We start from the raw sequence: 25,890 nt of genomic DNA on the forward strand, positions 1-25,890 counted from the left end.
ACTGCGAATGAAGCGAAGTGCTTCGGTTCTGACCAGGACAAACTCGGAGTCTAGTGAGGTTGTGGTTATGCAGCCTCGGTCAGAGAATTGAATGCTTCGTGAGCCACTCCCCGTGCAGCGGGTGCATATTATACAAACTCTTGTCCCGTTTGAGTACTCGACTACAATCGCGACCATCCACAGCACGATGGGTTGAGTCGATCGACGCCGGAAGATCGCCCTCGCGGATATTTCGCGGTAGGTGAATGTCATTAATACAGCTCCATGGATGTACTGCTACTCATCGCAGCAGCTGGCTCGTCTGAAACGTTGGCTGAGTGCCGGGCTTGTGATAGTAGGTGTGCCACAATCAAGGCACGCTAGGACTATGCAAGGACATGGCAGTCACTTCTGGAGACACTTCGAAGGCGAGCCAGAGTCAGGATACGAAGTTCGTTTGTATTGGGAAACGTCATGAACATTGTGGAATCGCGTGGCCCGATCTAGGCTGCCGTTGGAGCGGTGACTTACACTGCTGGTGGTTGTGTGGCGCAGGTACAACGTAGGTGCGGCGAGCGACGTCCTGTCAAGCAGCGGCGCACGATGGGATCGGAACACAGGGGAGCCGACGATGCGAGGCAAGTCGACGACGCCGGAGAGCGCTCCGGGCGGGATCGAGTCATCGCGAGCGAACGGGGAGCGCGGGGAGGCGCGCGGGGAGATAGCCGGGGACCGAGGAAGGCGGGCCGCGGTGAGTGTTACAGGCGTGACGGTGCACCAGAGGAGGCAGGCGTGACGGGGGTGGACAGAGCAGCCGGGCGAGCGATAAGGTGGCAGGCGGCGAGGCGAGGGCCCCCTCCTCCATCTCTCTTCATCATCTCTCTGTACATGGCACCTACCCAGCCTTGCGCAAAGTACCAATACGTCCTCACCTCCGCCGGTCCCAAGATCCTTCCAGTCCCTGATGCACCCCCCAAGGACGAGGAGTCTCCCGCAGACTACAACGCCGGCGGCTACCTACAAATCAACCTGCATCACTCGTTCAAGGACGGTCGATATCTCGTCGTCCGCAAGCTTGGGTGCGTCCCTTCCGCCACTCGTCTGCGCGGCCTCTCGCAGCCGTGTCCTGTCTTGCGTCACGCTGACACCGCGACCGTGCGATCAGATGGGGTCACTTCTCCACCGTATGGCTTGTGAAAGACACCCAGTACGTCGTCTTCTTCTTTCATTTTTCATCATTCCTCCCGTCTGCTTCGGGCAACGTGCGCACCTTCCTACTACATCCCGCGCTCAACGTCGCAATCACGCGACATCTATTTGGGTCACTGCCGCCTTTTCGCGCTCATTTTCCCACCAATGACGGTCGTGTGGTTGCATTCTGCGTCTCGCCGCAATTTCTTTTCCGCCAGTGAGGCGGCGCTGGATACCATATGAGCGACGACTATACTGTAAAATGTAGCAGCGCAGGAATTCACGCCTGCGAAAGTGGATGCCACCGCAATATTGCCGTGGGGTGGTTAGTGTCGTGGGCAGAACTCGCTCAGACATTCGCCAATTGCCGGCCCGGCGCGGGTCTGGCAAGGGTGGCGCAACTAGCGAATAGTATTTCTTCACGCTCGGAGGCGAGAAAGTACCACAGTGCAACTACGAACCGAGGGACGATAGCAGTGGCTTCAGATCCCCCTACCTCGGAGTTTTCTCCTTGTCTTTGTGTATCCCAGCATCCTCCGTGTCGCTGAGGGTATAACATTGTTATGTTAATTCAGGTCATAGCCCTGAATTTTCGTCGATCAGAGAATATAGGTCATGTTCACCTGCGTACTCAAGTTTGTTGATGGCTTGGGCATGGGGGAGGCAACAAATGTCAGGTTGCGTGAGAGATTTTACCTCAGATATTTTGCTCAGAGTCGGGACTATGCCTGACCCTTCCGAGTTGCACCAGCAATCGCCAATCGCTATCGCTGCGCCAATCGCCGCGCCAGGCGCGGCGATTGGGCGCAGGTTTGACAACAGCACTGTGCACAGCAGCGGGCTCTGGCTTCTTGTGCCATTGTCCTATGCTGTGCGCGGGACTAGCAACGATTCGCGATCGAGGGGAGTGTGGCCTGCCTGTGGCCGGTGCTGCGGTGACTATATAGCTGGAGACGTCGCCACTAGTTACAGAACACCATGTCATCTATTCGCAATACATCGTGACCACGCGCCGTGGGCATTCGTGCGATGGCACCATACAAGGCATACAAACACGAACGTTGACGGGGCCGTGATCGGGCGTAGACGCCGCCGCCCACGCTGCCGATGCACCGATTGGAATTGATCCCGCCTTGGGTTCTGTGTACTGGCACCCACATGACCCCGCTGACCTGCCGTTTGCAGCACTAGTCGCCACTCCGCGCTCAAGGTGGTCAAATCAGCCGGGCGGTATGCCGAGACCGCGCGGGACGAGATCAAGCTGCTGAGCCAGGTGCGGGACGAGAGCCCGGGCCATCCTGGGCGGGATCACGTCGTGGCGTTCCTCGACTCATTCCAGCACGTCGGGCCAGAGGGCGTGCACGTGTGCATCGTCTGCGAGCCGCTGGGCGAGAACCTGCTCGCGCTCATCGAGCGGCACAAGAAGGCGGGCGTGCCGCCTGCGCTCGTAAAGCTGATCGCACGGCAGATCCTGCTCGGGCTCGAGTACCTGCACGACGAGTGCGATCTCGTGCACACCGACATCAAGCCGGAGAACATCAGTGAGTGCTTGTCCACACGCAGCGAGACCGGGACTGACCGCGCACAGTGATCTCCATTCCCGACGTCGAGGCGCACATCCAGGCGGAACTGTCGATATCGCCGTCGCCGCGGTCGCGCAAGGTCGGCGTGCCGCCGAAGAACCTGACGCGCTCCGGGATGGCGATCCCGCGGCTGGCGACGGGGCGGGATCGGCACGTGCAGATCTTCGACTCGCAGCCGCTGGCGAGCCCGTCGCCCGCGAGCAGCGCGGCGTCGAGCCCGATGGTGCGGCCCGGGCTGCAGATGTCGCGGATGGTGAGCGCGCAGAGCGTCCATAGCCTGCTGGACAAGAAGGGCAAGGGCAAGCAGGGCTCGGGCTCGAGGTCGGAGCTGTCGGACAGCGGGTCCAGCGCGAGCGCGGGCACGTCGTACAGCCAGGAGACGGCGGCGACGTCGATGGGGAGCGTGACGAGCGAGGTCAGCAAGCTGTCGATCGTGACGCGGCCGTGCGCGGACTGCCTGTGCACGTGCGTGTGCCAGGAGGCGGGCGCGGAGAAGGAGGTGCAGACGGCGGCGGCGCCGAACAGGCCGCCGTTAGGGCCGTCGCTGTTGACGCAGACGGCGCCGCACAACGTTGCGCACCGGAGCGCATCGCCACATGGTTCCGGGTCGCGCTCGCCACGGGCGTCGCACACACGGCAGTCGTCGTCGCAGTCGACGTACCGCGCGCCGTCGCCGCCCCCGCCCACGCCCACGCCGTCGCCCGTGGCGCCGCCAATGACGATCAAGATCGCGGATCTGGGGAACGCGACGCCGACGCACAAGCATTATACGGAGGACATCCAGACGCGGCAGTACCGGTCGCCGGAGGTGATCGTGGGGCGGACGGACTGGGGCCCGACGGCGGACGTGTGGAGCGCGGCGTGCGTGATATTCGAGCTGCTGGCGGCGGAGTACCTGTTCGACCCGCAGAGCCAGGGCGGGGTGTTCGGGAAGGACGACGACCACATGGCGCAGGTGATTGAGCTGCTGGGCGACTTTGATGCGGAGGTGAAGTTTGGGGGGCGGTTCAGCCGCGATATTTTCGATAGCTCGGGTGAGTGGTGTCCTTTTTGAGGCGGGTGGGCCGCCGCGGCACTGGCGCTGGTGCTGGTGTGTGCGGCCCGCAGCCTGACCTCGCTGCGTGTGGAGTGTTGTGCTAACGGGGTGTTTCACGCTTGCTAGGCGCCTTGCGGTACATCCGGAGCTTGAAGCCGTGGCCGCTGAAGCGCGTCATGGTCGAGAAGTACGCGTGGGCGGAGGAGGACGCGGCCGCGCTGTGTGAGTTCCTCGAGCCGATGCTTGTCGTCGACCACCGCAAGCGGAAGCATGCTCGGGACATGAAGGACCACCCGTGGCTCGCGGTCGATATGGACAGTGAGGAGCTATGGAAGTGGTGATGCCGCCACCGCGTTTCGAAGGCTGAATGCGCTCTTTCCTCAAGCGATAATTTGTTTCATTTGGTAATCAGCGTACGGTATGTCGCGCCCTGTGCCGTGTAATCTTTTCTGCGTTTCCATCTGCAATTCTCCCTGTCCTCTCGTCACATGCCAGCCCGCACCCCGGCCACCCCATCCCCATCCTCGTCATCTTGACTCCTGCATCATGTTTTTCTAATGATGATTCACGATCTTAGACTCTTAGAAGGTACTCTCTGTCGTCCTTCATCGTTCCCCTACACTACATGCATATCCGCAGCCACTAAACCTCCATGCACGTTGATTAAGGGGCCCGCTGGTGCATAGTATGCGTACTTTATCCCGTTAAATATCGTCGTCGCTTTGGTCTAGCTATCGTGAATCCATTCTATTGTCATCCGAATTCGTGCTATGTCTATGGTTGCATACTAGGTAAGCTCATCTCGAGTGCTTGTTTGGGATGTACGTAGATCTTTGGTATGAGCGCCTGTTTGGTCTGTGCGCCGGGCGTCTGCTTTGCTGGATTCGGCGTCCGCCGGGCGGAGTTTGACTGGTTAAATTTCGCAGGCCTACGGGCGCTCAGCGAGTCGCACTCGAACAGTCGCTATGGCTGCCTCCCCTCTCGCAGACAGCGGTGACGCACACCCACAAGAAAAGTGGAACGCTATGGATGAGCAATCTCACGACGTGGCCATGGCTGCTCCCGCCGATGCCGACGCGAACGGCGGTCACCACCCCAGCAAGGACCGCGCTGCATCGCAGGCCGCCGACAACGCGGACTATGCGCGTGGCGGGTCTGCGGCGGGCGACGTGGCAGACGCTGCGCTCAGCTCAAAATCCGACGTTGGCTACCGCGGCGAAAAGCAAGTCAAGGTGCTTATCTGGTCTCTTGTTTTCGCATCGTGATCCCCCTTTCTGCTGCCGGGAACGGAACGCGCTCTCGCCCGTCTGTGTTCGCCACGAACCCGCTGTTCTGCGCTGCGTGTGTACTCGGGCTGCCGGCTCGCTAGGCTCTCGTAGGTGTCCCGCACGTGGCGGTAAGCTTGGAGACCACCTATCAAACCGTGTTTTTGCTTGATAAGCTGCGGCGAACGAGCGAGATGCCCGCCGTCTCTTCGGGCTGCTTCCACGCGTACTATACGTGCTGTGTGCCTTTCCTCGTCTTGCTTGTATCGTGCTTTCCTAGCTGCTCGCTCGGAGGCTTGCTTTTGTGACACATTCACTGACGGCTTCTGCTCTCATGGCTCCTGTTACTACTGCTCCACCACCCACTCGACCCGTGCAGCCGAACAAGGTCTACATTGGCGGCCTGCCTGAACATACTCGAAGAGAAGATCTTGAAAGCTGCTTCGGCAAAATTGGAAGCATCGTGAACATTGAATTGAAGTGAGTTGCATCTATTTCTCGAGATGGGCACTGCTGATGCCAGCAATTACATCACTTTTTTTCAGAGTCGGATATGGCTTTGTGGTGTGTTCCAGCGCCTGTATCCTGATTTCGTGCTCACAAAGACCTGTTATTTGACAGGAATTTGAGACTCGTGAGGCAGCGGAGGAGAGCGTTGCGAAGTACCACGAAGGCTATTTCATGGGTAACAAGATTCGTGTTGAACTTTCTCATGGTGGTGGTAGAACGGCCAAGTACAGCGGCGACCCGGGAGCTTGCTTCAAGTGCGGCCAGCTGGGCCATTGGGCCAGGTATACTTCTACCTTCCATGACGCGTCTATGACATAACTTACTTGTGCCGACCGCAGAGAATGCCCGAACCATCTGTCGACTAGGTCCGTGGTAGTTTAGATGTATCAACTCACACTGCTTATCTCCGTATACAGCCGCCGCTCTAGTCACCATCCTAGTGATGCTCCTCTCATTGACCGAATCCAGCCACCCCGTGACTATCCGGCACCTCCTAGAGACTATCCTCCTTACCGTGATGAGTACCGCTATCCCCCTGCACCTCCCAGAGATGCTCGCTACGGGTACGACTATCCTCCGCCCCCGCCTCCTGGACGTGACTACCGGCGGCCGCCTACGCCTCCTAGAGAGTATCGCGACTATCCTCCGCCGCCTGCTAGGTCTGCGCGTGACTATGATGATTACAGAATGAGAGGCCCACCGCCTCCTCCTTTGCCGCCACCAGCTCGCTATGAATCTCGTCCAGGTTATTACGCTCCTGATGCCGACGTTCCGCCGCCTGGCTATCCTCCCCGTGGCTATCCTCCTCCGCCCCCGCGCGATTACTACGACCGCTACGAGCGGCGTGCGGCTCCGCCTGCTGATCGCTATGCCTCTTATCCTCCGCCCCCTGCTGCGAGACCTAGAACTCCGCCTGGTGGACCTTCGGCTCGTTCTCGTGATGATTACGAACGGCCTCCTCGGTATGTTGTTTGCTCAGCCTATTGAGTGTCTATTCACCAAGCCTGTACAGCGACTACGTTGCTCCCGCTGCAGATGTGCGCGGCCGACCGGCATCACCTCCCCCTCCTACCTCTTCGCGTTATGCAGAGTACCCTGCCAGGGCGGGCAGCTCTGAGGCACCTACTCGATACCGGTGAGCCGTGTGCTTGCGTGTGCGATGTAACGGTACGCTCACATTTCGCGCAGCCGTCGCTCGCAAAGTCCTCCCCCTCGCTCATCTACTGGCGCTTACGAAGCAGGCTACTCGGGTTCTGGCGGCGCTCCCTATAATGGCAACTCTTCTGGCGGCTACGCGGGCGCGGGTGGTGGCTACACCAATGGCAGCTCTGCAGCTCCTCCTAGGGGTTCTGGCTCTGGCAGGGACTACCCGGCACGCAGCTCTCGCGACGTCGAACCTAGTGCTAGCTACAGGCGGCCGTGAAGCAATGCTGTTATAAAAACTATCGGAGCTGGCGTGTGTCTGCGTCATCAGCTGCACAGGGCGTTGGGAGGGCTCGCTCGTCCCGCGTCACATCTGGCTTTGCGTTCCTTTACTGCCTGTTCTGCTTCTTTGCACGTTACTCATCACGGCTCAGTTTCTTGTTTCTTCTTCGCTGTGCAGCTGATATAATTCATCGGCTGATCGGCTGGATCTTGTTATGCCTGAATATCGTAGCGACATCTTGCGTATCTGTATGACAGTACTATAATGCCACATGATCATGGTGTATGCGAACTGCCGAGTTCTCGCTGAGGCTAGAAACATGCTGGGGGGCATGAGGTTGATGTTAGAGAACCTGAGGTGCACTTTCTGGGATGGCTTCGGTAAAGCGGTGGGAAGTGGTTGCCGTTGACCATTGCGCGATGACGTGAAGCCCTGAACCTGTGAAATGACCATCTGACAAGCTAACCTTGTAGCGAATCGTAATGCTTATAGGGTTATGTGGACGAACGTAGTTCGAATATACATGTAGCTATCGGTCATTTGTGTTCGCACGTTGCTCTTGTTCCAGGGTTCATCATCTTTGAGTACTGAGTGTGTGTGCGGGACGGGCTAACGGCATGAGTGTGTCAACAACAGTTTGATGCGCGCTGGAAGCACGATCGGTGCTTATATCAAACGATTCTGTGTACCACGTGGAACGCATGGGCTAGCGCGGAATTGCAGGGTATCGAATGAGGCTTTCTGGCCAAAGGTGTGCTTCGAAAGACCAGAGAGCGCTGTTGGCCTACCCAAAGAGGAGGGGGCGCTGAGTCAGGGTGGCCCCTAGGCGACATAAGCGGGATTGCAGATCAGGCTAGAGCGTATCAGGCATGAACCAGGTCGCATGTGGTGGATTGAAAGCTGACTATGAGTATGAGCAGAGGCGATGTGTGAGTAAATATGCACGATGGAAGACGAAGGGCCAGGCACGGTCTGCAGAAGCAACCTACCAGAAGCTAATCTGGGGTTGCTCAGATCACGAGATCCGAGATCGCAGATTCCCGATCGCAAGTCCCCGCCACCGACCATGACTGCAAAAACACAAGGCGGCTCTATCAGCCCATCACTCGCCCTCCTTTACCCACCGCTGCTTTCCCCCGTTTCGCAATTGCGGCTAATTCCCGCCCGTAATGAACGCGGCCACAGACCGCATAGCCAGGACATTCATTGGCGAGGTCAAGGACGAGTGGCAGTTATACAGGTACGCCCACCTCCATCCTCTCATACGGTCTCATCCTCACATGCAACCTTGCCAGTAACGACTCCGCAGATTATACCATTGGCCCCCCAATTGGCTTTGGGGCGTCATCCACCGTCTATGCTGCCCAGTACCAGCCACAAGATGCACCCGATTCCATTCCCGTCGCCCTCAAGGTCCTCGACCTCGACCGCCTGCCTCCGTCTGCCCTGCGCCTCCTCCAGCGTGAGACACAGCTCATGTCCCTCTCCAAGCATCCCAACGTCCTCCGTGTGCGCGGCACCTGGACAAATGGACACAAGCTCTACATCGCCATGCGTCTCATGAACGCCGGCAGCGTCGTCGATGTCATGCACTATGCATGGCCTGGCGGCATGGAAGAGGATGTCGTCAGGTGCATACTCAAGCAGGCACTAGAAGGCTTAAAGTAAGTCGTCCCCCCATGGTGCGCGCGCAGTCCACCGACGTCATTCTCTTGGCGCAGCTATCTTCACACTAACGGGCTTATGCATCGCGATGTAAAGCCCGCGAATTTGCTCATTGACGACGACGGCACCGTCCTTCTTGGCGACCTGGGCGTCGCAGCCTTCCTCACAGACGTTGAGGACACTCCCCCGCCGCCGGCGTTCCCGGCTGTACAGATTCATAAGCGCAGCGCCCTGCCTGCGCGCCTCTCACATCCACATCCACACCCGCACCCGCACAATCACCCGCATAGCCATGCACATACGCACCCTCACGGTCACCATCACACTCCCCAACACCATCACCACCCACACGCCGGTCTGATGCATCCACCACACCCGCCCACACTCTCTAAGCGCAAGTCCTTTGTCGGCACGCCATGCTACATGGCGCCTGAAGTCATTAACGGCCGCGCGTACGACGCCTCGGCAGACATTTGGTCGTTCGGCATCACGGCACTCGCGCTCACCCAGGGTCGCGCACCGCGCTCCCTGGTGTCCCCGCAGACAGCGCTCCTGCAGACCGTGCGCGACGCCGCGCCCACGCTCGAGCGCTCAGGCGGACCCCACTCGTATTCGCGCGCGCTGCAGGAAGCTGTCGCGGCATGTCTCGAGAAAGACCCCGCGAAACGGCCGACCGCACAGACACTCCTTGAGATGCCGCTCTTCCGCGGCGCCAAGAAGAAGAGCTTTCTCGTCGGCGCTGTGTTGCAGGGCCTCCCGCCGCTCGAATCGCGTATGGAGCGCCGCCGGCAACCGTCCGTGATGACGCACGGCACGATGGACAGCTGGGACTTTGACGCGAGCGCCGCGGCGAGCCCGAATGCGAGTGTGTACAGCCCGCGCATGCTCGGCTCGCCGTTCGCCGAGGGCGTGCACGAGGACCCGGATGCCGAGGCAGTGGGCGCGGGCGACGATGCGCCGGGGCGCGATGAGCGACGGAGCAGCGCGGAGGTATACGCGCTGCGGATACGCGGGCGGCACGTCCGGCCGCATTCGCGATCGCATAGCGTGTCGCATGCTGAGGGCGACTTCATGGAGAGCGCGTCAGAGCATGCACACACACACCATCCCGCGCCGATCGCAGAGGTGGAGCTGCCCGCGGCGAACGACGCGTCAGCGTCGGACTCCGAGTCGAGCTCGGGGCACTCGTCCCCGCTGAAAGCGGCGCTCGAGATACCGCCAGCGCCCGAGCTATCGTCGTCGCCCTCAGGGTCGTCGTGTATATCTTCGAACGCCTCAGCATCCACGTCCGTAAGAGGGTTTGTAGACGCCACGCCACCCTACCCTATGCCGCCTCCGCCGTCTGCTCCAGTCGCGACTCCGGCGCGCCTGTGGCGGAAACTCACCGGCAAGTTTGATAGCGAGAAGGGGGTTGGGGTGGCAGAGGATACGTCGCGGGGGTCTACGTTGCAGCGCCATGACAGCCGGAAGAGTGTCGAGGAGGCTCATGCGACACCAGGTGTCGGTGTTGTGCGGAAGAAGTTTGCGATTCTCAGTCGGAGCGTGAACACGCAGATTGTGACGCCTGTCGGGGCTGGTGAGCAATCCCTTACAGTGGGCAGATGTACAGTTACTGACACATACATGTTCACAGGCCCTAAGCAGGCGAGATGATACCCATTGTAGTTTTGTATAGCACATGTACTTATCGGATGCGGACTGTACTGCTCGTTAGTTTACCATATCTGCATGTTAATGCTTCTGTACCCTTGTATCCAGCCTCGATATCGATTGGGGCTTCATCATTAATTGTACGCCCTGTTTATCTAACTCATCATTGCTAGGATGTGGCGGCGGTTGTCTTTCACGGGCGCTTTGAGGTCAGCACGTGATTGACGCGAACACAGAAACGCGTACATACGGACAAACAGAACGGTGATTGAGGCAACTTATCACTCAGCCACATACACTCTGCACCGCGCGCTGACGCGCACAACTTTCTCACAAGGTCGCAATTCCACCACCATATACTCCCGCTCCATGAAGGTACACGTGAAAAACTGGCATGCTATCGCACAGTGGCGTTGGGACACAGGCGCCTCCGACGCGGACGACGACGGCGAGGGCGATGTCTGTGGTATATGCCGTGTCCCATACGAAGGCTGTTGCCCATCTTGCAAGATGCCCGGAGACGATTGTCCATTGAGTGAGTACTGACGGGGAACGCGTTGTCGTCGTGCTGATAGCGCCACTAGTCTGGGGAGAGTGCAGTCACGTATTCCATATGCATTGTCTGTTGCAGTGGATAGGGACGGCAGCGTCCAAGCAGCAGTGTCCGATGGATCGAAGGCCGTGGGGTGAGTTATATGCTCATTGAGGCGCTATAAGTGGGTCTGACGCGCTCCTTCCAGTGACGGCTGAGCGGAAGGTTGCCAAGCAAGGACGATGATCCGCGTCGCCCTTTACGGACTTTACGACATGATTTATTCATATCTGGATCTTTGTACAACATTTTGTAAATCAATACGGCCTTGAGGGGATTGCATATGCTGAAAACTTGCAGTCAGCTCTGTTGTTGGGTTCACTACTCTGATGGTGGATAGTGAGTAATCGCTTCTTGAATAGTGCTATCAACATGCTATCCATTCAATACAGGTCCAAATACTCTGTTCGAGATCTTTTGGATCGACACGTTGCTGGTGCATCAGTCTTTACATGTAACCCGTTATTGACAATCGTTCCCGAGTCATGAGGTGATCAGCGTTAAATCCGTGAGACTTTTGATCACCCTTGTGGGCTTGAGCATGTTTTCCCTGATGAATTGACCGTCTATGCAACCGATGTCAGTAAGGAGCATATATGCAGGACAAAGGAACCTGACTAGGAGCATCATTTTCGCGCGATCTCCACTTGGCTTCGTCGAGATCCTTCGCGATCCCACTCCTCACATGGCGTGCAACCAGTCGCTCTTCGGCTTCGGCTTCGCCCACATCTAGCCACCACCTTTCGTCCAGCATCTCAGCGGCCTCTCGCCAGGGCGGGATACCGAGAAATGTGTAAAGCCCTTCTATGAGAACGAGGCGATGGTATGGGTGGACTGGTACTGCACGGGGAGTGGGGTCCTTGATGGCGTGGTCAAAAGACGGCGCGTAGACCACATCCGCCTCCTCGCTGCTTGTATCTGCGGTTCGCAATGGGTGACGAAGTGCGCGCATAAAGTGGACATATGACTCTCCGTCGAACGTCCAGTGAGCTCCTCGCCGATCATGCGCGAGTCTGGGGTCGGGGAACGCATCAAGCTGCGCGCGCGTCATATGCCACCCATCGAGGCCGATCAGGACCGCCACATTATTATGCTTGGTCTCTCCATCCACCGTTTCGACAGACGAGTCGGCGCGGAAGGTCTCGTTCACCCGATCTACGATGATCTGTGCAAGAGTTGACTTGCCAGACGCCGGCACACCCGATAGACCGACGATAATGCGCGATGTAGGCGACGTTCTGTGTACCACATCATACGGGAGGATTGCATGAGGCAGTGTTTGTTCCTTACATAGTTTGAGACTTACGAGCGCAATCGTTGCACAAGAATAGAAGCTAAATGAGCAGCTTGGTCGTCCATATTAAAGGCAATACTAGTCTCGATTCATCTGTTAAATCGAGATGCACGGGTGACTCCCGGGCAATGCCGACATTGAGTGCGTTCAAGGCTGCCACTCAAACCTCGCTGGAAACAAAGCGGGAAACAAGCGACCAGGAAACAGGGTGATCTCATCTCCCTTCGAACAGCTACAATGAGCGACTACTTGTCGCAAGCGCCTGCGGCCTCACATCTACAGGGACGCGATTAGGTTATGAAAGGTCACACTCAGTCCTAAGTGACCCTTTTTTTCTTTTTCTGAAAACATCTTGGTGTCTTAGAACCATCGATATACAAGCAGCAATTTGCACTTTGTGACAGATACGGCGTTTACCCTCGATTGTATATATGAAAGCGAGCCATCAGAAGTGGGCCTTGTGTGCCTCAAGGCTTTGACGTACGTATGAAGCCACAACTTCATCTTTTCGCGTTTTGTCATATACATTCACCATGGCCCGCGACTCAGCAGAAGCGCTTCGCCTTGAGGAAGAAGGTAGCGCCCTGTCTTCCAACAGAAATTATCCAGCAGCCTACAAGAAATACACGAATGCTATCCAGTATGACGACAAGAACGCCGTGCCCTATGCGAATCGCGCCGCATGTTCTCAAAATATGGCACGGTGAGCTCATACAACCTTGACAGCTACTCTCACATGTTCTGACCCTGAGAAGTTTCGCGGATGCTGTATCCGATGCCTCGAAGGTTCGCAGCAAATTCTACTGTCTGTCGCTGTTTAACTGAACTGTGGTCCAGGCCACGAAAGTCGATCCCGGATACCCGAAAGCTTGGGCACGTCTCGCCACGGCACAGCGTATAAGTCCCATCGTAGCCTCAGCCGCCTTTATATATTTGAAGTCCAACTCCTGCAGGCTCTCGGGAGTATTCAACAAAGCTTCGACTCCTGGAAGAAAGCGCTCGATGCTCTGCCAACCGTGAATCCCACGGAGAATGCGATAAAGCAGAAGCAACAATATACTGCTGAATTACAAGTTACCGTGACATCGAGCAAGCTTCCATGGACACGTGCGGAGGCCATGAAGCAGGAGCTACAATCTAGCCCAGCCCTCAAGCCAAGCAGTGTACGTTGTCCAGACTAGAAGTGAGCTTATTATGTCACTGAGAACATCTATCACGTAGGCGTGGGTAATCTATGGCGCCTTAGAGGTATCGATCTCTGCCATCCTCTATTATGTGTCGCATATTGATGCAATTCATTGTAGGAGTGGAAGGGTGGCATGGAGTTGATGAAACAGCTACAAAGAAGACTAGTGGGCGGACATGTCATATATGATGGGCCCACTGGAGTATGTCTATCCTACGCTGTCACAGACGTGCACAACTGAACGCACAATGATCAGGCTCTAGATAAATTGGCAAACGCTATCCTGTGAGATACCAGGATCTTCCACAACATTGATGAGAACTGGCGGAGAATGTGGAATGAGCATGATATATAGCTCAACAGCAGCGTTTACACGCCAACGGTCTGATCTCAATCTGCGATGATGTCGAGTGTATATCATTGAAGGGCTGGAAAACGCGAGACGCGCAAATGGTCATCGAATAAGCTCAGAAGCGGCAGTGCGCCGAAGGATGGGCCAGTGTGCGCCTGGCCCTTGCGGTTACAGTACAGTAAGTGATTACTATTTGAGTGGTGATACATTCCAGTCTCACAGGGTGACATAACACACATAGCGCGTGGTTGATGCGCGGTTTCTACATGGCCCACGCGACGAACAAGTCTGATGTCGCATTGGAGTATTACGCTTATGTTCTCACTGTGCTCGAATGGGGGGAGCAGACATGTCGGAATGTGTCAACAGAAGACAAGGGTTCAATATTCCTACCTGCATTTAGGATAGGCGTCGAACGCTTGAGCTTGGAAGCTATGATGTCGGTTAGTAAGATGCGATGTTCACACTCACCCCTCCCAACTCTTACAATCGTGGCCGAACGTGTTTTCTAGAAATGTACGGAGGGACGCCGTTCAAAATCCTTCTTAGACGAAATTCACGAGAAAGCTCAGGATTTATCCAAGGAAATGGACAGGCTTCCCTCCTGAGTGAGACCCCGGCTTTGTATCATCATTCTTCATCTATCCGAAAGGTGTCGCATTGTCGTGAGTTGTTGTTGCCCATGTGATCTTACAGGGCAATTGGATACTATCATGATCACTTGGCTTGGGGATGGCCCCGCTTTGGGGATGATCCCAACGCTTTCGAAGAACACTCGCGAAGGGCAGCGAAGGGATATTTTGACGCGGCGGATGTCTATCCTCCAGATGACGAACTGCATGCCTGTATGCCCTCGTTGTAATCTGTCTTCTGATCTGATCTGATAGCTTTTGTCCCGGTACGTAGGAAACCTCAAGTGCGGCCTTGAAGCGCTTCATTGCAGCGACATTTCGGCTAAGGGACTTCTCCCAGTCATGAAGCGGATACGACTGACCATTCCCGAGATGAAAAAGATTTGGGAGAATTCTTCGTTGTCGAAGGAGAGGGATCTGGCCTTGCAGGGAGTACTACAGAGTGAAGAAGAGATAGTGAAGGGCATTAAAGGGGGCAGGTTCATGATGGACAGCAAGCTTATGATGATGCCTCAAAAGGAGTGACCTATAGGTACGAATCGTGTCGCCTCTTCGTTCCTCAGTATGATTAATAGGGGTAGGGGGGGGGGGGGGTCAGAACCGTTTTCCACAAGGGTCGAACAGCTCAGGGTGTGCTTAGTTTGTTATATGATATATTGTTTACTGTTGTAGTTAGAGCGGCCGTCTACCTTATACAAGTCGTCATGACTGGTACATTCCTCGCCATCCGCCCAGCACCAGCTTCCGGAGACGGTGACACTGATCATGGCATAAATTGTAGAACCAGTTGTGAAGTTTGCCGGTTGTACACAGATTGTGTGATCAGAACATAAGTGGGTATAGCTAACGTGGAAAGGTACTATTTGAAAGCGAGAAGACATGGATATCCGGAGCCGGCGCAGGTTGAAGGGATTGTCTCCTGCTCTCAGGAGACCAGGCGGGTACCCAGGAGTAGGACTGATTCCGTGCAATGGATCATGAATTTCCATTCGCTCTGCGGCAGACACCAGTCATGTGACAAACGCGAACGCGTACTATGTGGCACGCATTTGGGAGTTCAATTTCTCAAGTATTGGGTCCGATTCTCCTATTTGAGCGCGCTACGCAAGTTCCAGCCTTCCAGAAGGTTTAATTGATAAGAGATAGAGAAGGCTCTGAGCGAAGTTCCATGCCGAAAGCTCCTAAAATGAAGTATTATGCGGTGCGCAATGGGAGACAAGGTGCGCGTATCTACACCAGCTGGAATGAGGTGAGTGCACCTCAGTGTTGTGCTTAGCCCACACTAACTATTTACAGACAAATGAAAACGTTGGTGCACACCGTGTTGCCTTCAACGAGCGGACTGACCGATTGCTCCCAGGTCTCTCGATACCCTGGGGCAGTGCATAAGAGCTTCAAAACTATATCTCAGGCGGAAGATTGGTTGGCTACAGCACTGGATATGACTCCGATGACTGGTAAATTTGGGACCTCATTCTTCAAGGAGAACTCATGCATAATGATAGCTATAGATATTAAACCCCCTGAGAGCTCACTGCCTATGTCCGCCCCTGATCCCAATCGACCCTGGCGAAAGGGCAACAAATCCAGATCACCAGAGGTGACTCCATCGAGCTCCTTAACCCCCGCTGAAGTCGAATCTTCACGCGCTCCTGATGCCAAAATTAACTTATCCGCCGAACAAATTCAAGTGCTAGACAAGGTCAAAGCGGGGAAGAATGTATTCTTCACCGGTTCCGCAGGTTAGCTTCAGCCTCATCGGGTATAACACATGGGAATGATACCATTATAGGTACTGGAAAATCTGTTCTGTTGCGCGAAATCATCAAATACTGCGGTGGTCCAAGTCCCATGTTAGCTGTCACAGCGTCAACTGGGATCGCCTCGGTCAATATCGGTGGGTCGACTATACACTCTTGGGCTGGCATTGGGCTGGGCAAAGAGTCTGCAGAGAAACTGGTGGGCAAGCTGCTCGGGTTGGACCGTCGTCAAAGACAGCTAGAGGAAGAGATGAAAAGGAGCGGGCTGGCAATGTCAAACCAAACGGAGGACGAGAGGATCCAGACACTAGTAGAGCAAGACCGCCAGGAAGCAGGCTTACTTACTGCCCGGTCTCAAGATGTGCCTCGCGTCGTAGAACGATGGCGTAAGGTCCGCACCTTGATTGTAGATGAAAGTTAGCCGCGTACTATTCTTGGCTGAGGTATCAGTGTCTGACAGGTCCTATTTCCGCTCCACTAGTTTCCATGATGGATGGCATCCTCTTCGACAAGCTCGTGAGTTTGTTGCGATAACTCGTCCACAGATCGTGTTCTTCATTTCACCTTACACAACCTCACTGCAGGAATTCATCGCTCGGGTTCTGCGCGGAAATGGCAAGCCATTCGGTGGTATTCAGGTATTTATCACGGATATTGATATGGCGATTATCATGACGACGAATATACCAGCTGGTACTCTCCGGTGACTTCTGCCAGCTTCCTCCTGTGCCCGGTCGCGATGCAAAAGGCGCTCCGCTACCAGCGACATTCGCTTTCGAAGCAAATAGTTGGTCAAAATGCATTGAACGACCGATCGTCCTCCGACATGTTTTTAGGCAAAAGGAGAAAGGTTAGTCTACGATTAGACTTCCTGAACCATCTCACTCTCCTGCGCTAGCATTTGTTGACATGCTGAACGCCATGCGATTGGGGCAGCTCAGTGAAGACGCAGCAGTCAAGTTTAGGGCGTTATCGAGACCTGTCATCTACGAGGACGGCATTGAACCCACAGACCTGTTCGTATCTCCGTGTTTCTCGTCATGCCTTTTGATCGTAAATGACATTGTTTGGTGGAAGGTTTCCTACTCGGCGGGAAGTAGACAATGCAAATGCGTCTCGCTTGAACCGGTTGCCAGGTCCTTGCCATACATACCCTGCAACGGACACGGGGGGCATTGACCTGGCGGGTATGCCGTTGCCCACAAGCAAAGTTGAAGCTCTTTTGGACAGATTAATCGCACCGAGAACCATAGCGTTGAAGGTACCGTATGAGCACCTTGTCCTGTTGAATGCCGCGTCATGCTTGATATATCCCAGGTCGGCGCCCAAGTAATGTTAATCAAGGTAATGGGACTCGCTGAGTACATTTGCTGATGACTCATGAGACCACAACCTGCAGAATCTCGTACAAGGCGAGCTAGTCAACGGTTCAGTAGGCCGCATAGTGGGCTTCAGCACGTCGAGGGATGCACTCAAGAAAGGCATGGCGATTGCCCAGACGGAGAGTCAGAACGATGCCGGTCGGGATAAACCGATAGTACCTGAAGAGACCTACAGGAGTACACATGTCTGGCCTGTTGTGCAGTTTGAGGGCGGTCGTACGCTGCTTTGCATTCCCAGCACGTTTGATGTCAACAATGCGGATGGACAGATGGAGGCCCGACGGGAGCAGGTGTGCTTTTTTAGGACCCCTGTAGAGGCCAAAACTCATTCCTCAATTCAGATTCCTCTGATCTTAGCTTGGGCACTCAGTATCCACAAGTCTCAAGGGCAGACTCTCCAGCGAGTGCGAGTGAATCTAAGTCGCATATTTGAGAAGGGTCAAGGTAAGCTTTCGTATACAGTTCGTGTCGAGGGGTTCAGCAAGTGATGCTTTTAACCCGTACATAGCATATGTCGCACTATCCCGCGCCACGAGTATGGACACTCTGCAGGTTTTGAACTTTGATCAAACGAAGTATTACTTTCATATCTCCTCTCTCGCCGTGGCTCAATCCCCGTTGTTGTACAGAGTCATGGCCCACGAGCGTGTGCTCAACTGGATGAATCGAATCGAAGGCCACAACGGGCCGGCACAGATGCAGGTAGGACTTTACGATGATGAGGATGACGAGGACGCGGAGTACTGGAAGGAATGATGATGAGTGATCTACACTCCTGTCAGCTACTGCGTCTATTTCTTGTTTCTTAGATGTCCGTACCTTAAATATCATTTACCTCATCTCTACAACTCATGTATCGATGTTCTTTATTTATGTCATATTCGTAGTTCGATCGCTTAGCTAGTTTTAATGCCCGTATTCTGCAGGATGACTAATTTTAGTGCGCCGGCGAAAGATCTGCTAACATTCACAGAATGTGGTTAATCTAGACTTTGGACCTGCTTTTAGCTGATTCCATACCATTGGACCTATTGAAATCGATGCGTGTGTAAGCGGACTTGCGGGGGTGTTCAAATATATTCCCGAGTACTTACGTCTAACAATATGGAATCAAGTGTCAAGGATCAAAGGTACTGTCTTGTGCTTTTGATCCGGGCCAGTCGCGGTCATAACGCGCTCCTGGGCGCTCTGATGCATGCTCGACCTGTGTTCCAGTCGACTGGGTATTATACTTTTGAACGGCCTGACGTGAATATTTTCAGTGTCTATTGCTGTGTTACCCGCATATTCCGAAACTCTGCCCTTTGTGCATGCTGCTTTCGGTCCCAGCGGCTTATGGTTACACAGGCCACGTATGCACCGGCGGTTCAACTCATTGCACTGGGATCAAACGACAAAGGTAGCATTGTTTACATTCTGAGAACGTTTTGGCTGAAGGAGACATAGTATAGAGAGAATGTACGACTGTGACAGAATAGAACGGTTTAAATCGCTCACTGCGCGACAGATCGTCTCGAAGCCCAGAACGCAAGCGTATGAAGCATGAGCTTACAAATGTGAAACTTGAGTTTGCTGATGATGGTACGTGTTGGTAATCCTTACTGCTCAACCTATTCTGAGGCGGTTGTAAGACTACGACGAATGCTTGTGTAGTGAACCGGCCGCGGGCCTACCGAATGAAGATCCTGGAGGCACGCCATTCTGTCAAAAAGCAGAGGATAACACACCGTCCAGTTCCTCATTGGTTGAAGACAATGTCATGGGCGTTCAAGAAATACCCTATATTCCAACAAGGGCCGTGTCGATAATCCTGTCTCCAGAACAACGTCACGTCATACGGATAGTAGCCCGAGGCAGCAATGTCTTCTTCACTGGCTCTGCTGGTACGCACGTCCTTACACGCTTTTCTCACATTACTTGATATGGCTCGGGATCAGGTACGGGGAAATCTGTCCTCCTACGGGAGATAATACAACGCAGTCGGCGCGACGGTTATGTGGCGGTCACTGCTGCCACAGGCATCGCATCGCTGAACATCGGCGGATCGACCATACATTCATGGGCTGGCATACGTCTTGGAAAGGGTAGTACATATAAACTGGTCGGTCGACTTCTTGGTGTAGAGTGGAAAAGATTGGCATTTGAGGAGAGGATAAAAATGGAGTATAAATCGGGAACAGCTCATCCTAACAGCGGCACATTTAGTCAAAGAATGGAGCGCTGGCTCAGAGCAAAGAGTGCGTCAATACAGGAAGATTGGAAGGAGGTGCCTCATGCCGTCCGACGGTGGCGAAGGGTTCGGACACTTGTCATAGATGAGGGTATGTTCTCATTAAGCTTCGCCTCTATGGGTATGCAATCTGGCTCACAGCATCTGGTTGCAGTATCTATGATTGACGGCGATCTATTTGATAAGCTGGCAAGTGTATTGTCTCGTTGACACTTGGATATCTGACCGGAGTATGTCTCGTGACTAGGAATTCATTGCCCGTATACTGAGAGGTAACAATAAGCCATTTGGCGGAATCCAGGTGTGTGCTAAATTTGGGAGATTATAAGCCACACTTAGCTGGCATCAGCTCGTCATCTCGGGTGATTTTTGCCAACTGCCACCTGTGCCTGATAGTTGGAATGGCAGACCCGTGCCAGTCAAGTTCGCGTTTGAGGCCGACACGTGGCAACGCTGCATGGGTCGACCTGTGGTCCTACGTCACGTCTTCAGACAGAAAGACGAGGGTACAAGTCCATCACTCGAACAGGGCTTCATACCAGTCTAATCGAGTTTGCGCAGCATTTGTCGGAATGCTCAACGAGATGAGAATGGGCTCTATGAGCTTTGAGACCATCACTGCGTTTCAAAAGCTGGGACGTCCAATTGTTTATGTTGATGGAATTGAACCAGCAGAACTGTAAGTCCATCATGATCTATGCTTGTGCTCTCGAATGACAATGTTCGCGAGTGCCGTGCTGATATCTATGTCATTGTCGAGATATCCTACCAAGAATGAGGTTGAAATCGCCAATATGTCACGCCTCAATGAACTTGGCAGCGAACCTGTACCATTTTGTGCTATAGACCTCCCCGGCCGTGACGAAGATGGCCGCGTGATCTCCCACAAGAGAATGATCGCATGTCTAGATCGACTGGTAGCATTGCGCTCTGTGACCTTGAAGGTGAGCCTAACGATTGCTTGAGCCTCGTTGGTCACTGATGTCTGTCAACAGGAGGGAGCACAGGTTATGTTGATCAAGGTATTCTAAGCTGACCTATTGCCATATACTAGTTCATCTTACAAAGTACTCTTCAGAATCTCGAACAGGGAGAACTCGTCAACGGATCCCTGGGTTGTGTCATAGGCTTCTGCACCACACGGGAAGGATTGGCCCGAGGAATACAAATTGCTCACACACAGATAGTAGCTAGCTGTAACGACGATGACGACGATGATGAAGAAGCCGCCAAAGCAGCGAAGCGCAGGAGATGGCAACGGGTGAGTGAGGAAGACAAGATCCCGCAGAGGATTTTGGACAGTCATCAAGCCTGGCCAATCGTGCAGTTCGCGTATGAGTGCGTGCTGTGCATCCCAGCTATATTTGAGGCCATCAACATCGACGGACGGATCGAGGCAACACGGGAACAGGTTTGCCTTCTGTATGTTTTCTTACCGCGTGACTCTTACAGTCCCCAGGTCCCTTTAATTCTGGCCTGGGCCCTGAGCATACATAAGTCGCAGGGACAGACCTTAGAACGGGTACGGGTGGATCTGCAACATACGTTCGAAAAAGGTCAAGGTAAGCCAGATTTCGCTTTAGTACCAAACTCTGGAGATGTGATGTGTTTGTAACAGCGTATGTCGCCGTATCCCGCGCGACTGGCATAGAAGGTCTCGAGATCCGAAACTTCGACTCTGCCAAGTAGGTGTCCATTGTTGTGACGGCTGCGTTTGCTGATGAGGAACGGAGAACAGAGTCCAAGCTGACCAGCGTGTTCTAGATTGGGTGGAAGAAATAAGTAAAGATGACAGAACACAATCCGAGATTGATCAGGTGGAATACTGGGATGTTGTTGACCACATGAACTGATAATTTATACTGCACACTTACCGTATCTGACACGACATATATTGCATACTATCTATATCCACATCTCTGTTACTACTCTACCAATTCCACAGTATCCTATACCTCAGATTAAATGTCACAAGTTTGGATAGCCAATAATGATGACAACATGCCAGCGCGTATTACACAAGAGATACTGGGATACAATATCGTCACAGCTGATTGACTATTACACACTGTGAAAATACACTTCAGTCACGTCCAATATCGGACATCAGGGAATAGCATTATCCACGATCTTCACGCTCGAAGGCTCTGGTACTGCACCTTGAGACCTTGTCAGAGACTCGAGCTGAATGGTAGATGCGAGTGTAGATGCGGATCCTCTAGATGAGGCCGATTCTGCACTCGCGAACGTCACTACCGAAGACGCTGATGTTAGAGCGTCGTCTTCCCCCCTGCGTTCCGGTATCTCCTCAGCTTGCGACGGGTGAGGCGTCAGGTCGTCAGACGGTTCCGCTGCTGTAGAGCTGCCCATTGCTAGCGACAGTTGGTCCTCGGTCACGTCGGCCACAAGAGGCCGCGGGGGTAAGTGAGGGGTAATCCTTGGCGTCGCCCGACCCTCCCTACGCAACATGGGCGGCTCCTCCGGCGCCGACTCAAGCACGGGGGTCCGAGGCGTGCTTCTACTATCTCGACTCAACGATCGCCTTGCAGGTGGTGCATCAAGGTTGATATACAACAGTGCATCGGGTGGTGGGGCAAACCTCGGCTGGGCCGGTAGCGACTGCCGTGCAGGAAGTGCAGACATAGGGCCAGCGCGGAGTGAGGGGTGGATGCTACTGGGTGGATGTGGGGGTAATTGCGGAGTGAAGTCGTCTGGGGGCGGCGGGCGGACAGTATGCAAAGCGGGAGGGGGTCGTGGAGGAAGTGAAGGGGAGCGTGCCAACCTTGTATTGCGACTGTTAGGGGAAGGTGGCGGGGGCATCTGGATATTTCGGTTAGGGGATAAGGGAGGTCCCATTTTAGAGACTTTCGTATGTGATGAGCCGTAAGACACGGGCGGAACTGTTTCGCCCAGCGGAGTCATGGGTAGCTGAGGAGAGCCGTTGAATTGGAACAAAATTTGGGCATTCTCAATCAGATCCTCAGCAAGCGTGTCCTGACACCACATCGTCAGCTTTCAGCACATGCAGGTTTGTCGAAGATATTGCGTGCCTTCCATGACTGTACGCTCAGCAAATCACCACCTTTCGGCATCTCGTCTTCGCCAAAGATCACGGCACCAAAAACAATGGCCAAGTTCTTTGCATCCATCTTATTCCGTTCATGGTGCGCAGCGACATGGGCCAGGTGCTCAACCGTCATCTTAAGGGTAGCTTGATGAATTGGAGGCAGTCTCCGTATCTTCCCTCTCAGTACCTGGAAATCGTTCTTCCGGTGCTCATCTGAAAGGGAGAATATGAGGATTAGAGGAATATTAGTGTAAGGTATATGTTCGTACCAAGATCTTCGCTATGCTGAATACGGTCGTGAAGCGAGAACTTGAACAACGGTTCCGGAAGTTCGCGCAAGTACATCTACACAGGCGCATAAGTCCTCGGCTGCGACAAGAATGAGCAATTCGCACCTTGAGGAGCGAAGCAATCGCATATACATCGTCAACCGCTGGATTGAACCCAAACGCAGCCTCGTTGCGCTCTATTTTGTGTTGAAGCTGGAAACGACGAATCAGATTGGACATCAGCGTGAGGACAAGGACACCGTCTTACATCCTGGACAGCAGCATGTCGGCCCGACACCTGTAGAGACACAGGGGCTACTTGAGATCGACCCTCATGATGCCATCACTGCCATCACATACCCTATAAATGCCTTCCGCATCCAATCCTCGCCGCTCAATCTCCCGGATACTGATCCTGACGATCTTCGGGACCTCGCCCTCGGGCAGGTTTCGCGCCGTCGCGTAGTCCACCAATGTCACGCCGAATATCAGATCCTTGCATTCCCCCACATTGTAATTGTAGTAATACACGGGCGGAGGGGTCGCAATCGCGAGCATCCGTTGAATGCTGGCACCGAGTATGACAGTGTCCCTCTCCGACGAAATCTTCTCGATCGAGCGTCTGCCATGCTCGGAGATTTGATTTTGTGTGGTGGCCGTGGCACTACATCAGATTGGGTTAGTAAATACTAGGCTTCCGCCTTGTGGTGTGCAGCTGAGTAGCATACATCAAGTTATCTGTATACTGTCTTAGAACAGTCTTGACAGTCTCTGCCGATTCGCGCACAAATGACTCCACGCTCTTTTGCGCAACGTCAGTTACCACATAAATCCCGCTCTTGAATTATGCACACTTACATTATAGCCGGACTCCAGCATCTTGACCCTTCGTAACCGAAGCGTTTCAAGCCAGTGTACGCCTTTTCTGTACTCCTTGTCTTCGCACACATGCAGTTTCAGAGCTTGTCCATATTCGACGCGGAAGCAGGAGACACGTACTGGCCTCATCAGCTTCTCTCTTTGCACGCACAGATCGTAACGCGTTGTCAGATCGTCCCGCAAAGTCTTTCATGTTCCCGCCCTTGTCGAGCAACGTCATGAGCTGGTTGAGACCCTTCTTAACGGCGCCTTGTGCTTGGTCCTGCAGACCAGTTCCTGCAGAAGGAGAGCGCGCATGGGTCGCGGGCGCTCCAAGCGACGGTCTGCGATCGAGAGGCCGCAAAGGCTGAGGTGCAGTGACCACTGGCCGTGCCGCGATGTTTGTGATTGGCTTGGAGGCGTGATGCGAGCCGTGAGAATCGTTGGAGATGGTAGGAGACATGAGCGGCACTGGAACTGCTGCCGCTGCCGCTTTGTAGTCCTTACGCCCCGACCCAGGTTGGAGAGCGCAACACGCGAGTAGAGAACCATATGACATACCTCGACATCTTGGCATTTCTTGAGATAGTTGCGTTTGAGTCGCGGGAGAACGTTCTCTGCATAGTCGGAATGTGCGCCGACGGCATCCTTGAGGTCCTCCTTGATGCGCTTGCGGATGCGATCTTGAGTCTCCTGAGCGGACCGTCACAAACTGTTCATATACCACGTGTAACGCAACACGCACCCTCAAGGACATGAGCGGGATGATCACGTCGGAGGCGAGTGTACTGAGAAATGCTACACGCGTGTCTGCCTCTGGTATTCACGACCGCGGGTGAGCGGCGCGTGTGCACAATGTGGAAGGGACTTGCCTCTCGCAATATTATCTCTGATCTCTTGCCACGCGGATCGAGTCGTACTGAGGTCTCCCCGAATAGGGTCATCGAGTATGATGTCAACGGTTTTGACCTTGCGATGGAGTCTGAGGAGAGCATCCACACTGCGGCAATGGAATTAGGGCGCGCATAGAAGCGTGTAGTGTGATGCTTACTATGCTTCCTCTATCCTCTTCCTATTGGGAAGGCATGATGAGAAGCCAGGGCCAATATGAGTAGCGGGTGGCTACGCACCGTTCCTGGAAGAAGTTGAGGTATGAGTCTGTAAGAAACTTAAGATGCAGGTCAAAGAGGCCAATGGCATCTTGTTGTGGGGGATCTGAGAGGGACGGTCTGGAGGAAGGGGGGCTGTCGTGCGTGGACGACATTGCAGGAGCGAGGAGAAGGAGAAGGAGTACTGCAGTTGAACCGGAGCAGAAGCAAGCACGGCGACCATACTCGTACATCACGTGCCATTACAGGGTTCCGCGGAATTGCAGCTCTCATGTAGGGCCGTCGCCTCTGACGGTGAAACACGCCCCTTCGGCAATTCATGATCACATCTGCAGCATTGCATAGCATCATACTTTGATAGAGCTCAATTAACTGCTACCGTATATGCCATTTTCACAGTTGGGCGACTACCTAATAATGGCGATCTGAGATGCTTATCAGACCGTCCGCGTGTTATCCTGCGGGGTAAATGATCTTTCCTTTATTGATCAGGAACCGGCTCTTGATGGCGGCCCCGTCATTTCAAGTCACCGCTCTCGTTAAATACTCGGGCGTCGGCAACTGCTGCGTTGCATCCCTCTCATCGCCGCCGTCTTGTCTCCTTCTAGGCCAGCATGGACGTCCGCCCAGGCGGCTTCCTCGCAGGGTGGTGGAATGCCCCTCAGGTCGTCTTCACTCAAGCAGCTCAGTTCGGAGCATTCTCTTCGATCGCTGCCGCCGTCAAGGATGACAACGAGTGCGTGCACCAATTCGCCCACTGAGCCTCACTTTTGCTGACATACACCAGGTCAATATGCAGCGATACTCTGATCTTTCCTGCATATGCGGCCGGACTGTCACTCTCGGTCCTGCTC

At 54.3% G+C, this 25,890-nt stretch overlaps 8 protein-coding genes across 8 annotated transcripts; 6 read left to right on the plus strand and 2 right to left on the minus strand.

Moving 5' to 3' along the window:
• Nucleotides 1-867: 867 nt before the first annotated feature.
• On the plus strand, nucleotides 868-4,130 carry POSPLADRAFT_1130179 (hypothetical protein; the record flags this gene model as incomplete). Its single annotated transcript, XM_024483928.1, has 6 exons — nucleotides 868-1,058; nucleotides 1,145-1,186; nucleotides 2,356-2,711; nucleotides 2,759-3,116; nucleotides 3,279-3,787; nucleotides 3,916-4,130. The coding sequence occupies 6 exons, from the start codon at nucleotides 868-870 to the stop codon at nucleotides 4,128-4,130; spliced, it is 1,671 nt and encodes a 556-aa protein (XP_024344753.1).
• Nucleotides 4,131-4,841: 711 nt separating this feature from the next.
• On the plus strand, nucleotides 4,842-6,987 carry POSPLADRAFT_1043136 (hypothetical protein; the record flags this gene model as incomplete). The annotated part of the gene is made up of 9 exons (XM_024478229.1): nucleotides 4,842-5,021; nucleotides 5,434-5,534; nucleotides 5,600-5,618; nucleotides 5,676-5,845; nucleotides 5,903-5,929; nucleotides 5,981-6,127; nucleotides 6,191-6,526; nucleotides 6,577-6,699; nucleotides 6,753-6,987. The coding sequence occupies 9 exons, from the start codon at nucleotides 4,842-4,844 to the stop codon at nucleotides 6,985-6,987; spliced, it is 1,338 nt and encodes a 445-aa protein (XP_024344754.1).
• A 1,172-nt stretch (nucleotides 6,988-8,159) lies between these two features.
• Nucleotides 8,160-9,402, plus strand: POSPLADRAFT_1129892 (hypothetical protein; the record flags this gene model as incomplete). The annotated part of the gene is made up of 4 exons (XM_024483895.1): nucleotides 8,160-8,230; nucleotides 8,286-8,654; nucleotides 8,712-8,862; nucleotides 9,049-9,402. Coding segments are annotated over 4 exons (945 nt in total), but the record flags the coding sequence as incomplete, so codon positions are not given.
• Nucleotides 9,403-10,674: 1,272 nt separating this feature from the next.
• Nucleotides 10,675-11,083, plus strand: POSPLADRAFT_1043137 (hypothetical protein; the record flags this gene model as incomplete). Its single annotated transcript, XM_024478230.1, has 3 exons — nucleotides 10,675-10,840; nucleotides 10,890-10,991; nucleotides 11,046-11,083. 3 exons carry the CDS (start codon nucleotides 10,675-10,677, stop codon nucleotides 11,081-11,083), a joined length of 306 nt encoding a protein of 101 aa, XP_024344756.1.
• A 297-nt stretch (nucleotides 11,084-11,380) lies between these two features.
• On the minus strand, nucleotides 11,381-12,256 carry POSPLADRAFT_1043138 (hypothetical protein; the record flags this gene model as incomplete). Its single annotated transcript, XM_024478231.1, has 3 exons — nucleotides 11,381-11,463; nucleotides 11,516-12,135; nucleotides 12,204-12,256. The coding sequence occupies 3 exons, from the start codon at nucleotides 12,254-12,256 to the stop codon at nucleotides 11,381-11,383; spliced, it is 756 nt and encodes a 251-aa protein (XP_024344757.1).
• Nucleotides 12,257-12,724: 468 nt separating this feature from the next.
• On the plus strand, nucleotides 12,725-14,886 carry POSPLADRAFT_1043139 (hypothetical protein; the record flags this gene model as incomplete). Its single annotated transcript, XM_024478232.1, has 9 exons — nucleotides 12,725-12,894; nucleotides 13,029-13,086; nucleotides 13,145-13,354; nucleotides 13,496-13,579; nucleotides 13,849-13,907; nucleotides 13,971-14,176; nucleotides 14,242-14,394; nucleotides 14,426-14,574; nucleotides 14,617-14,886. 9 exons carry the CDS (start codon nucleotides 12,725-12,727, stop codon nucleotides 14,884-14,886), a joined length of 1,359 nt encoding a protein of 452 aa, XP_024344758.1.
• Nucleotides 14,887-17,015: 2,129 nt separating this feature from the next.
• POSPLADRAFT_1128615 (hypothetical protein) lies at nucleotides 17,016-20,698 on the plus strand (the record flags this gene model as incomplete). The annotated part of the gene is made up of 2 exons (XM_024483753.1): nucleotides 17,016-17,137; nucleotides 20,494-20,698. Coding segments are annotated over 2 exons (327 nt in total), but the record flags the coding sequence as incomplete, so codon positions are not given.
• Nucleotides 20,699-21,640: 942 nt separating this feature from the next.
• Nucleotides 21,641-25,191, minus strand: POSPLADRAFT_1072642 (hypothetical protein; the record flags this gene model as incomplete). The annotated part of the gene is made up of 14 exons (XM_024482535.1): nucleotides 21,641-22,727; nucleotides 22,799-23,013; nucleotides 23,070-23,145; nucleotides 23,196-23,282; nucleotides 23,338-23,367; nucleotides 23,430-23,733; nucleotides 23,798-23,871; nucleotides 23,928-24,007; nucleotides 24,069-24,429; nucleotides 24,489-24,620; nucleotides 24,673-24,743; nucleotides 24,848-24,927; nucleotides 24,979-24,999; nucleotides 25,058-25,191. 14 exons carry the CDS (start codon nucleotides 25,189-25,191, stop codon nucleotides 21,840-21,842), a joined length of 2,553 nt encoding a protein of 850 aa, XP_024344760.1. The 3' UTR covers nucleotides 21,641-21,839.
• Nucleotides 25,192-25,890: the final 699 nt, after the last annotated feature.

This window comes from Postia placenta (assembly GCF_002117355.1).
Source record: "Postia placenta MAD-698-R-SB12 unplaced genomic scaffold POSPLAscaffold_1, whole genome shotgun sequence".
NCBI lineage: Eukaryota > Fungi > Basidiomycota > Agaricomycetes > Polyporales > Adustoporiaceae > Rhodonia > Rhodonia placenta.